General features: G+C 37.3%; 1 protein-coding gene across 5 annotated transcripts in view; it reads right to left on the reverse strand.

The window, feature by feature from the left end:
* LOC125458025 (polyamine-transporting ATPase 13A3-like) overlaps nt 1-13,059 on the reverse strand; it is a 139,583-nt gene that overhangs the window by 120,845 nt on the left and 5,679 nt on the right. For all 5 annotated transcript variants that reach the window (XM_048542888.2, XM_048542887.2, XM_048542884.2 and 2 more), the window contains exons 2-3: nt 10,270-10,355; nt 4,846-5,019 (exon numbers count right to left, since the gene is read on the reverse strand). In XM_048542888.2, coding sequence (XP_048398845.1) covers nt 4,846-5,019; nt 10,270-10,320 — 225 coding nt within the window. In that variant the 5' untranslated portion in view covers nt 10,321-10,355. The remainder of the gene's footprint in view (nt 1-4,845; nt 5,020-10,269; nt 10,356-13,059) is intronic.

The following is a 13,059-nucleotide window of genomic DNA, read 5'->3' on the forward strand; positions in this document are numbered from 1 at the left end:
AGAAGGGGTGGACGCTAGGAAGTTGTTTCCGTTAGGCGGGGAGACTAGGACCTGTGGGCACAGCCTTAAAATTAGAGGGTGTAAATTTAAAACTGAAATGAGACGACATTTCTTCAGCCAGAGAGTGGTGGGTTTGTGGAATTCATTGCCACAGAGTGCAGTGGAGGCCGGGACATTGGATGCCTTCAAGGCAGAGATCGACAAATTCTTGATCTCAAAAGGAATCAAGGGCTACGGGAGGAGCGCAGGGAAGTGGTGTTGAAATGCCCATCAGCCATGATTTAAGTGGCGGAGTGGACTTGATGGGCTGAATGGCCTTACTTCCACTCCTATGTCTTTGGTCTTATGCCTTCACAAAAGTGGGCACAAATAACCTCCTAGAAATGTAAGGAGGGCAAAGGGTGTAGTGACAGGACAAAACTGCAGAAACTTAGTATTAGTAAAAAATTGATGCTGGGGTAAGGAATGGGGTTAAAGGTGGTCAAAACACCATAGCGTGATAATCTACACCCCAGGCAGCTAAAGCAAGTGGACCGGTGAATACTGGATGCATTGGTAGTCATCTTCCAAAATTCTGACAGCTCTGGGTTAGTTTCTACAGATTGAAGTGTGGCAAATGTAACCATTAGACCACAAGGTCAGAATCAGGAGCAGAATTGCGCCATTTGACCCATCGAGTCAGATCAGCCATGATTAAATGACAGAGATGTACCTCACCACTATTTCTCCTGCCTTCTCACCATAACATTTGATCCTCTTACTAATCAAGGACCTATTTACTTCGGTCTTAAAAACACTCAATGACATGGCCTTCTCTGGCAATGAGTTCCAAAGATACAATACCTTCTGGCTGCAGAGATGCCTCTTCATCCCAGTACTAAAGGGTCACCCCTTCATTCTGAGGTTGTGCCCTTGGATCCGAGTCTTTCCGTTTGTGGCAACAATTCCTCTACATCCATTCTATCAAGGCTGGCCCCTGATCAAGGCTGTCTCCACTACAGATCAAATTCAGAATTGCCTGTTCCCTCGTGAAATTTACCACAAGGTGCTCTTCTCCTTGGGATCTGCTACCAGCCTGATTTTCCCAGTCAACCTGCATGTTCAAGTCCCTCATGATTATTGTAATTATGCATTTCTTACATGCCTTTTTTATCTCCTAATTTATTTTCTTCCCCACATCCTGACTAATGCTAGGGGGCTTGTATATAACACTACTTTGCAGTTTCTCAACTCTAGAACAAAGAGTCTATGACTTCTGACCCTACATTATTTCTTGTGATCAATGTGATTTCATTTCTTATTTACAAAGCAACCCCAGCACTTCTGCCCAACTGCCTGCCCTTTCAATAGAACGAACATCCTTGCATATTTAGATCCGAGCCCTGATTCTCTTACAGCAATGTCTGATGTTCACAATACTGTATCCACCAAATTCAATGTGTGCAACAAGCTCATTTACCTTGTTTCATATACTGCCTGCATGCAAGTATAACTCCCTCAGTCCTGCATTGACCACCCCCTTCTCACAGCTGTCGCTTTACCTACTGTGCCTAAAGTCATATTTCTGACACTTCCCATATTCTCTATCCTATTACTTGTTTCGTAAACTTTAATAACCTCCCCAGTAACCCCACTATTTAAAAGGAGATGGAGATAAAGAATAAAATTACATACCAATTAGTGGTGGGGAAAATGCTAGCGTTCTTTATGAAATGTGTGATAACAAAATGTTTAGAAAGCATTAATGGGATTAGACAAAGCCACTATGGGTTTATATGAAAGGCAAATCATGGTTAACAAGTTTCTTGGGGATGGAACTAGTAAAATAAGGGAGAATCAGAAGATGTAGTACATTTGAAGTTTCAGAAGGCTACTGATAAGGCCCCTCTTAAGAGGTTACTGGGTAAAGTCAAAGTACATTCAATAGAGGGTAATATATTAGCATGGATTGAGTTGAAATAGAATAGATAGGTCTTCTCTGAAAGGCAGGCAGTGACAATTGAGGTACTGCAAGGATCAATGCTTGGGGTCCTAGTTTTTCCACAGTCATTTATATATATATATAATACACGTACATATAAAAATGGCCTTGATGAGGGTACCAAAGTAACTTCGCCAAGTTGGCTAACATCTTAAAACTGAACAGGATTGAGAGTTGACTGGAGGATTCAAGGTGATTTCAATAAGTTGAGGGAGTAGGCAAATACATAGCAGATGCACTACAATGTGGCAAAATATAATGTTATACATTTTGGTGTCAAAGAAAGAAATGAATTGTTTAAATGATGATTTTTGGGAAATGTGGATATACAAAGGAATATATGTGTCCTTACACAATCCAATGAAAGTAGACAGGCAGGTTCAGCAAGTAATTAGGAAAGCAAATGGTATATAGGCCTTCATTGCAAGAGGATTTGAGTGCAGATTTAGGGGATATCTTACTGCAGCTATACGTGGCCTCAATGAGACTACACCTGCAGTACTGTGCGCAGCTTTGGCCTCCCTACCCAAGAAAAGATAAACTTGCCATAAAGGGAGTGCAGCTAATACCAGGGATGGCAGCAATGTCCTATGAAAAGTGGTTAGCTCAAATGGGTCTGTATTGACAAGTTTAGAAGAACGAGAGAGGATCGGATTGAAACGTATAAAATTCTAACATGCTTGGCTCAACTACATGCAGGGAGAATATTTTTCCTGGGTAGAGACTCTAGGTTCAGGGAGGGGTCTCAGAACATTCAGCAGACCATTTAGGATTGATCTGAGTAAACATTTCTTCATTCAAACAGTAGCAAACCTATGGAATTCTCTGCTACAGAATGGCTTACTTCTGTTTCTACGTTCACTTTTTTTTAAAAGGAATTATCCTACCCCTTTATATTTAACTCATTTGAGAGACAGATCCTATCACAAATTTTAATACCACAGGTAGTAATAAATAAGACTAATCAAGAAAAAGGAATAATCTAGGTTAACCTAATTGTTACGTTGATTGGCCCACAATACTCTAAAGTACTGATGCTATATGTTCGAGCTTTAACAAGTAATTGTGCCTAACACAACAATTAAACACAGGGGCCTAAAATTTGACTATTGCATCCACAGAAACTTTAAGAACAATTCAACTGAATCCATTCTCTCACTTTTGCCCTATTTTTTTGCAACTCGACTTAATCTGCAAGTTTTTTCTTGTAGAAGGTGATTTTTGACGAGGTTTTATGTTTAAAAATTACCATAAGCTTTAATTTTATTTTGTTGACCATGCAGACTGATGCCATCATGAATAACGTATTCTGATCTTCTCATGATTTTCATTGAAACTGTTTACAAACCTTTCCACGCCACAGTTGAGCTGTTGGGAATATCAAAGTTCAAGAGCATTGCATTCTGGTTATGGATGTGATATAATGGGATCTCATTTTTGATCTATTGGAGAAATTTTGGAAATTGGTCATTCTGCCATCAAGGTCACTTTGTAGTCTCGGAGCAAAGTAAGTCATCTTTTCATTTTAAGGAGTGGCAACATCAACTAGCTGTTGTGCTGAAATCTTTGCTGGCTCAGGGTTTGCATTGGCCCATATAATCCATATCACATGCTTCAATTTCTTGTGACAACGTAACCATCCTATTTGTTTTCAAGCCTCATTCTAATTAATCTTTCTCATGTTCAGACCAAAGGCTGATTCCTGTTTACACAGTGCACTTTAGCCTTGAGCATCTTCCTTGAGGCATATTTTCCCCTCTTCTGTCCACCCATTAATTTTTAATTAGAACCAAATTCCCTCAATGCAACATAGTTATTTGATGACTCAGCAAATATGAAAACTTTTAACTCCAGTTAAGCTGCACACTCTATTCTTTTTTTGCCAGAGGACCAATTTCTATTAGTCATTAGTCAAATTCTGTGAATTTGCCAACTGGTAACTTAAGTAAAATGCATACTTCTTAACTCAAAATCTGAGGGTGACACACTAATGTGAGTGCCCCATTTCTTAAAAGGACTGGCAAGTAATGTCATGTACAGGAGTAGATCTGATTTTGGCACTGAAAAGATGGGATCATTTTATACAGTGAACCAATTTGCACACCTCATCCGTGATAATCTCTCTTTTTCTCTCTGACTGAAAGGATGAATGAGCCACTCCTGCTACTAAAGTGTATGCTTTATCCTTTTGTTTCTAAGAACTGCAAGTCTAAAAGGTAATAGTAAAGTTGCCGTAAGAGTCACACAAATCCAATAATCACAATTTTTTATGTACACAAAAACCACCTGTTTGCACATATCATCCCTGTCCTTGTCAAAATGCTGATATCATGTTTTGACTTATTTTACAAACCAGGAAACACTCTCTTATTTTTAGAACAAATGCTCAGTTTAAACATTTCAGTTTGCTCCAACAGAAACATAACTATATTGCGAGCCAAGCCTTCAATTCCATAATTTTCCATAAGAAATTTTCCGTTGATATGACTTTCAAATTCATTAGCCAAGTTATGGAAATGCTAAATCTAACAAATTGTATGCTGTGAATACGGATGGAATGTATATCAACACAGTTTTCTAATAACTTTCAGTAGTGAAGCAAGGAGGCAACAAAACCAAAGTCTCATTGATTTATCCAGCAGTACAAGTTGCATCAGCATATTGGAAGCCAAGTGTAGAAAGCGATAATTTTCAAAAAACAAGACACTTACTTTTATCTATTTGGAATATGCTCTAATATTACAAACTTTATTTGTAATGAGTTTTTCTTTGAAATGGATTTTGCTTTGCACAGTTATTCTATTGTCTCGAGTACAACTGCAAATACGCCAATGACAATTCACTTTTACGACTGGTATACTCACTGTGGTTCTCAACAGCACAATCTCAGCCTCCTTGAGAGATGTTTGAGTACATGTTGCCTTCACACTCCATTCAGGCATCCAGTAAAGTAGCAGGAGAAGGAAACCACCAGTGCAAATAACACCAACTGCAACAAGGACCAGCTTCCAAAGGCACTGTTTATAACCATAAATCTCCTGCAACAAATAAAGTCATTAGCTGCTCATAGGGAACATTATTCTATATTCAATAATAGCATTCTGCTAATTTCTTTGCAGAGATCTAAAATTCAGCATGTTTGTGACCGACACTATGTTAGCACCTAGGTTCTCCAGGAATTTGGACTACCTATAAATCATTCATTTTCACCAAGGTAATGCTTGTTCCTACATCCAAGTATACAGAAGTATTCCCAGTTTCGATCTTGTCTTCATAAAAAATTGGAAATAATGAATATACACCAATTAAAATGGATAAGATACAGCAAATAAAACAGACAAAATGGTACTATAACAATTGTAGCTCGCACCATCAATTCCCACACACTAGACAGTTGCTGAAGGCTGGTATTTGAAGCACATTACTAGTGTGATAATATACAAACAGTTCTCACTTTCTACTCCATTGAACTCTGCATCCAAGGGATCAGAAGCTGTCACTTCCACCACATCTAGTAAAATCCCAGATAGATATTCCTGTTCTCTAAGTTTTCAGCATTCCACAAAGACCATTCCATCTGAAACACCTTGATCCACTTCTGTCCACCATTCCCAGCACCTCTCCACAACACTCCACCAGGCAATCACAAAAGGTGCAACACATTTTTTTATGGCTCATGGAGTTCTGTGTAGCAGATAACAGCTGAGCTGTTCCATGCAGCAGATTCCTAAGCCAGGCAAAAAGTGCTGGAGAAATTCAGCAGGTCTAGTGTTAAAAAAAAGAGTTAATGTTTCATGTCCAGTGATTCTTTATTAAACCTGTTTACCTTCTCACTATCCAATCCCCAGACATGCCTTCCAGGTGGAGCAGTGATTTATCCACACTTCACTCAATATAGTCTACTGTATTCGATGTTCAGACTGTGTCCTCCTCTACTTTGCAAACTGGGAGACGGTTTTACTGAGCACCTACACTCTGTCTCTAAAAAACTATCTTGAACTTTCAGATGGCTGCTCCTTCAACAAACCACCAAGTTCCAACGGCAACACTTTTGTTTCAGTTCTGCTGCAGTGCTCCAGTAAGGCTCAATGGAAGAACCTAGTCTTTCCCCTCGGCACCTTACAACCTTCAGGCATTTTCACCTTCTTTTGCGTTCATTACTCTGTCTTCACATCTGCCCAATATCTATCTGTCTCAGCTTAGCATCAGCAAATCTCTTTGTTTACCTATTCATCATCTTCTCTCTCTGTGTGCACATGCACTCTGTTCACTCCTCCCGCCCTGTCATCAACGTACATACCACTCTTTCCCAGGTATTTTCCTGGGAAATATAGAATAAAGAATCACTGGACCTGAGCCATTAATTCATTTTTTTAATGCCAGACCTGACGAATTTCTCCGGCACTTTCTATTTTGGTCTCCTTTTGCCTGGCTTAGGAATTTGCTGCATGGTACAGTTCAGCTGTTATCTGCTACACAGAACTCCAAGAGCCTAAATAATGTTCCACATTTTCAGCCTAATGAGTACGTTAACTTCCACTTCCAGATGGTGAATGACAGAGCCCAAAGGACCCTTTTATACTCCAGGGTCATGTGCCTTGTGTAGCTTGCCTGAGTCAACTTACTGTGGTTGCTTTCTAGCTGATCTCTGCAAAAAGATGGCAACATGCTTTACTGCTTCAGGATCTCCTATATCTCCATCATTGGTGTGCTGAGAGTTGAGCTCACCTGGTCTACGATCACTGGCACAAACAAATAATTGTCTCCTTGTCGATGCCCAAAAATGTGAGCTCAATGATTCACCAACCTGTGGAATTTCACCAACTTATTCAGTCTTATCACCAACCATGCACAGATTGATGCACAAACAAAAACAGAAATTGCTGAAAAAACTCAGCAGGTCTGGCAGCACTTGTAGGGAAATCAGAGTTAACGTTTCGGGTCCGGTGAACATTCCTCAGAACTGGGTGACTTACAATAGATTGACTCACTTCTGTTCATAGGAAAGATAGTGTTACTTTTGGTATCAATATTTAATCAGAAAATATAACTGCATTCAAAGCAGTTCAGAGAAGATTCACTAAGCTGATTCCTAGGATGAATGAGTATCCTGTGAGGAAAGGTTGAATCTAAAGTCATTGTAGTTTAGGTGAATGAGAAGTGATCTTATTCAGACAAAGGTGGAAGATGCTGAGGATGTTTCCTCTCGTAGGGGAAGTTAAAACTTAGGATCACAGTTGCAAACTAAGATTAGGACAGAGATATGGGTGGATTTCTTCTCTCATAACTTTAATCATCTTTAAAATTTACTTCTGGTAAAGCAATGGAGGCTGCATCCTTAAATATATTTAAAGCTAAGCAAGATTTTTGATTGACAAGCAGTTTGGGAGTAGGCAGGAAAGTGGAGGTAATGCCCTAATTAAACCTGCCATCATCATACTGAATGACTGGAGCAGGCTCAATGGGCAGAATGGTCGACTGTTCCTTTTTTTTGACCTTCTGCTCAAATCACAACTGGAAGAAATATTAAGCTTTCAGTTCACTACATTGTGAATTCTGAGAGTATGTTGTGCAACAGGTTCAAACTGATGCAACATTCTGGTGGGGTTTTACTACTAGGTAACTACTCAAGTGTTACCTCCATTTTAGATTCCTGGTTTGATGGTGTCAAGGGTAGGTAAGAGACAGTTCTGAAGAAGGGTCACTGGACATAAAACATTAATTCTGCTTCCTCTTCATAATTGCGGTCAAACCTGCTTAGTTTTTTTCAACAATTTCTGATTTTGTTTCTGATTTCCAGCATTCACAATTCTTTGCATTTTTGGTTACGTTTAAGTCACCATGTTATAATGCAGAATGTATATTCCAGAAAATTGAAAAAAAGGCCAGGAAAAATTTTAGGTAAACTTAAATAAGAACTGACACTCCTTTCCTGCATAACTTAATGTAACTTGCAGTTACATTGGTGTAGGAAATTCAGAGCTGAAAGGATTAGCAATTAGAGGTTGAATTCCTTGATCTTGAACAGCAAGTTATTGCGCAAAATAGTTATTTTTCAAGTGAAACAATAAGTTTGCAAAATCCCTACAGTTTTACATTAAAAACTTTGAATTGGTATCATTTTCAGTATTCTTGGACATCATGAATTTGAACACAAATTCACTTTGTCATAGTGATATCACATGGTTTTCTGTCAATTTTTGGCTCCAAGTTCCTAAACTCTGCTAAATAGCCCACTCATTTAACCAATCAACATCAATATTTGTAACTTTACACTCCTGACTGCATTACTTAGTATGTTACTAATCTTATTGTCATCAAACTTGCATAATATTTATTGTAATCAAAGTAATTAATAACGTATAGCAAATAGTTTAGTCACTAGATAGATCCTTCTGGGATACCACATCCTGCCAAGGAGAAGGATAGTCCGTCTGTTCAGTTTATGAAAAATGCAACAGCTCATGTGTACCTGAATAATTACTGTGTACAAGTTTAATTGCCAACACCCATCCTCTAAAGTGTTGCTCCAGCGTCTAAACCGTACATTTATAATGAAATGATACAGGAATAATAAATATTGAAGGAGGTTTTGCTACAGCCATACCAAGCTAATCCCAGTTAAACCACACCTGAAGTACTGATTTTCAGAAGGAGATTTGACCTTAGAAGACATACACCAAAGACACAGCAGAACACTAACAAGGTTCCAAAGTGTTAGATTATGAAGAGAAATTGCCTAAACTAAACCTGTATTCCTTGAAATGTAAACATTTAAGGGTGACATAATTCTGGTTTTCAAGACACCTGAAAGGAATTGTTACAACAGATAGAAACATCTCTCTCGCTTCACACCAAGTCTAAAAGAGGTCACTCTGCCGAGCAATTCATGAGAAAGCAAAAAAATCTATAAGCATGGCACATAGAACCAATTTATGAATCTTAATCACTAAGCAAATATATTACAACAATGCACACATATCTCAAATTCACAAGTTTATATTAAAAACTTACAAAAACTAAGTTGGAAGAGCCAGTGAAATTGCATCTTAAAGTGCACAACTGTGAGCTTTAAAGTGATTTAAAAGAAAATCAATTAAAATATATACTTTGTTCCATAGATTAAAAAAAAATTAGTTGTAAGAAGAGCATATAAAAAGCAGATGCAAGCCAACCACTAATTCTAAAGCTGAGATTCGTAGCTTTTTATTAACCAATACTATTGTGAAATGACGCGAGATATGACATATCTTTGAATAATGCAACAGGCTTGAGGGGTAAATGTCCTTCTTTTCATATGCGTTTATTATCAAATTAACAAAATTACTCTAAAATGTGTGCAAAAGAATTTTCCTCTGTACTAAACTAAGCAGAATTCACTGATTCAGTGAATATCCATTCAACCTACTCAGAAGTCGAAACTTGACTTTAAAACAAAAAATTGATTGTAATTATTACAAAGAGAAAACAACAAGGGAAAATGATTGCTAGTGAGGACAATAACGGCTTTAAACATGTAATAAAATTATCGAAGTTCATTGGGCTAAAAGATGTGCTGAGGTATACAAATAAGGAAGTTTTAGGTGTTAGATGAAATACAGTTAAAGTGGTGGAATTCAGTTTCGCTCTATATTCAATCCCACTTACAAACAAATTGTAGCCAAATAGTACAAAAGCATGCTCAAGATGGGAAACTGCAAATCTAAATTGGAAAATCCTATTCAGAGCAGAACACTGCATGTGAAAAGTCCACTAGAATAATCTAATCCTTACACTACTGCAAACAGTTGCCTTTCATAGTGATAGATAAACTATCAGCATACAAGCTCATAAAAATGCCATAAATAAGAATTCAAACAATGTTACTACACCCCAATTAGCATGTCTTTCCCTTATTGATACTGCCCCAGGTTTTGAACCTATTCCTCCTTGTAATTAGATTATACAAAATCACACTAATAGTTGGAAACTGAGTCCATCTTATTTTAAGAAAAATACATCTGTTAGTCCATAGAATCAATTTATGAATCTAACTTAATCACTGAACAAATATATTACAACAAAGCACACATATCTCAAATTCGCAAGTTTATATGAAAGGCTTCTAAAAACTAAGTTGGAAGAGCCAGTGAAATTACATCTTAAAGTGCACAACTGTGAACTTTAAAGTGATTTAAAAGAAAATCAATTAAAATATATATTTTGTTCCATAGATTTAAAAAAAATTAGTTGTAAGAAGAAACAAAGTTAGAACCTGATTAGATAATGAACTATCACGTTTTCTTTACCATCTCATCTTCTTTATCTTTGTTGATAAAATTCTTCTCTCCTTTAGCCATTTTGTTTCATAAACTCGGGTTCTCTCATTTGATTGCTGTTAGAACAAAAAGTCATCCAGAATATTAATGGTGGCAGTTTAGAATGTAATAATACATAATTGGTTAACTAAAATATAAAATAAATACTCTACAGATAATGAATAGATCTTATTCCAAGGTATGGAACTGGTGTATATCCACAATTACCATAAAATCTGTACAAGTTTACAGATATGTTTACATCTTTAGAAAATTAAAAATGCATATTTAGTTCGAATATCTTATCCTGAATTAATTAACAAATATCATTTTATCTAATCAAATTAAACACTCCCTGTAACAGTAAAATATGTACTGTTGAGAGATTCAAAAGTTGTAACAACATCATTTATTAATTGCCATACCTCATTGTTCAGTTAACATTAAGAACTTTCATATTGTTAGCTAACCTATAGTTCAACAGCCCACTTACTGGACAACTTACAACAGTATCCCATTTCCCTCAGCTGCCAAATCCTCTCATAACTAAAAGAAAAGTGCAATATTTTATCTTTAGAATGACTTTGCACACTGAAACTAAGCTGCTAATAATAAATGAAAGAAATATAATTGATGGCTAATTGCTACTTACATAATTTTAGGTTCATTTCAAGAGTGTTTTGATCCTTCAGATACTTTACAGTTACTCTAACAATCTGAAGCTGCATGTAATCTGTTTGATACCTGAGATCACATACTAGCTATACTAAGTACTACCACAAAGTGACTGCTTTGAAACACTGCTCTTCTCTTTAATTCATCTCAAACACAATAGGAGTACTACATTTGGCAAAGGTGATTAAAAGATTCAAACAATATATGTCAACTGTTACAATCGTACAGAGGATGTACTCCAGTCTTATTATACTTTAATGGAGCCATCATTATTTCTTGACGCATGCAACTCCACAAATTCAATGATACAGGCTCCACATGCATGAGCTTAACCCGATTTTATCTGTAAATCGACGCCCTATAGGTTATATGTTTCTGACCAAGCCCTTCCTAAAATTTTCAGTAATCTCATTTTAACAGTACTTCGTATTTTATTGTAAAACAAAAGCAACTTATTTCTTACAGGAGAGGGAAAAGATAGAAGTGATTCAAATTAACCATAACAAACCAATAGAAAATGATCACAATATTTTCAGGAATCAGTATGCCTCATCATATTTTTACACATGAATTTTACACTTAGGTGGTAGGCAATTTTAATGTGGGAATGGCATTCTGTCAATTAGAAGCTAACGTCTGTACCAAGATATCCTTTGGTTAAGAATGCAGATTTTACTCTAATCCAAAAATATTTGACCTCTCTGCATCAATGCTACATTTGCCACTTCAGAACCTGGTTATCTCATTTCCTGCCTCGGTGAAAGAACCAATTTTGTGCAGATGCAGTTCTGTGCCAATTCAGCCAGGAATTCATTTGAAAATACAAAACTCATGTAACATTTGATCCTTAAAATGCAGCGATGCAGATTTGCCTCATGATTATACAATTTTTAATATATTCTAAGTGGGTTTCATCAAGATTTTCGACAAAGTAGAAAGTGAAAGTCCATGGTATGCAATGAAGAATTGTTATTTGGATTCAAATTTGGACAAGTTTCCAGAAGCAAATGTATTTTTGCTTTTGGAAGGATGTTTTCAGTAGGGTTACAAGGGACCAGATAGTTGGCTCAGAATTCCAATTACTGTTGGAAAAGAATCAACTAATGCTAATTATCTTCAATCTTATTCATTTAACCGATTTTTCCTGCCACATTTCAAGCCCATTAGAGATCACCAAGGAGAAATCCATTCAACAAAGAATAGCCTGTAAAGTTTTTCATGACACTTGCTGCCTTATTTCAGGAGTTAAAGATCCTAAAAACACTTTGACTGTGATGAGACAAGTATTCATGGTATATGAGATGTAAGTTAGCCTGTTCAGTTTCTACAAGGGTAGCATGTCTGGTAGTTAGGGCAAGGTGTGCAAGGTGGAGTAAGGCTTCAAATGGGTAACAGTAGTGTGCAAATTGGATGCAAAGGATTTTTTTGGCGAAGGGGAGAAACACATCCATCCAGGTAAGCTGGCATGGGTCAAATCAGGGACTGCAGGACCATCAATAATGTAGACTTAACAGGGGAGTGAAGGTGTAATTGGTGGAGTCAATGATGGGTCTGGCGGGGGGAAATGTTAACAGTTATTTAGAAGTTAGACTTGGCTTTTAATCTTTTAGCTTTTTCTGGATAACTGACAAGCTTAGTTGAGCCAAAACCCTCTAATTCTCCAACTTTAATGGACTATATCAAAGAGTTGTAGAACCAGGGGATTTGACCAATTGCAAAATTCAATTTCCTGGGCATCTCCAATGGAGGTAGCTGCACCAGGATTCTGCATGATCCCAACGTGTAATTCTTGCCTGTTTTGCTCCAGTAATTCCTAGCCTTCAGTTGATGTGCCAATGTCTCCTGTAGGTTTTGTGGCTGAAGATACGTCATATGTTTTTTGACAAGGATTGATGAGGTCAGAGTGTTGGGTGTGATCTATATGGACTCAGTAAGACACTGGCCAACATTCCTCATGGTAGACTGGTTAGCAAGGTTAGATGACACCGAATACAAGGAGAACTAGCTATTTGGATACAGAACTGGCTCGAAGTTAGAAGACAGAGGGTGGTGGTGGGGGGCTGCTTTTCAAACTGGAGGCCTGTGGCCAGCAGTGTGCCACAAGGA

This window comes from Stegostoma tigrinum, chromosome 14 (genome assembly GCF_030684315.1).
Source record: "Stegostoma tigrinum isolate sSteTig4 chromosome 14, sSteTig4.hap1, whole genome shotgun sequence".
NCBI lineage: Eukaryota > Metazoa > Chordata > Chondrichthyes > Orectolobiformes > Stegostomatidae > Stegostoma > Stegostoma tigrinum.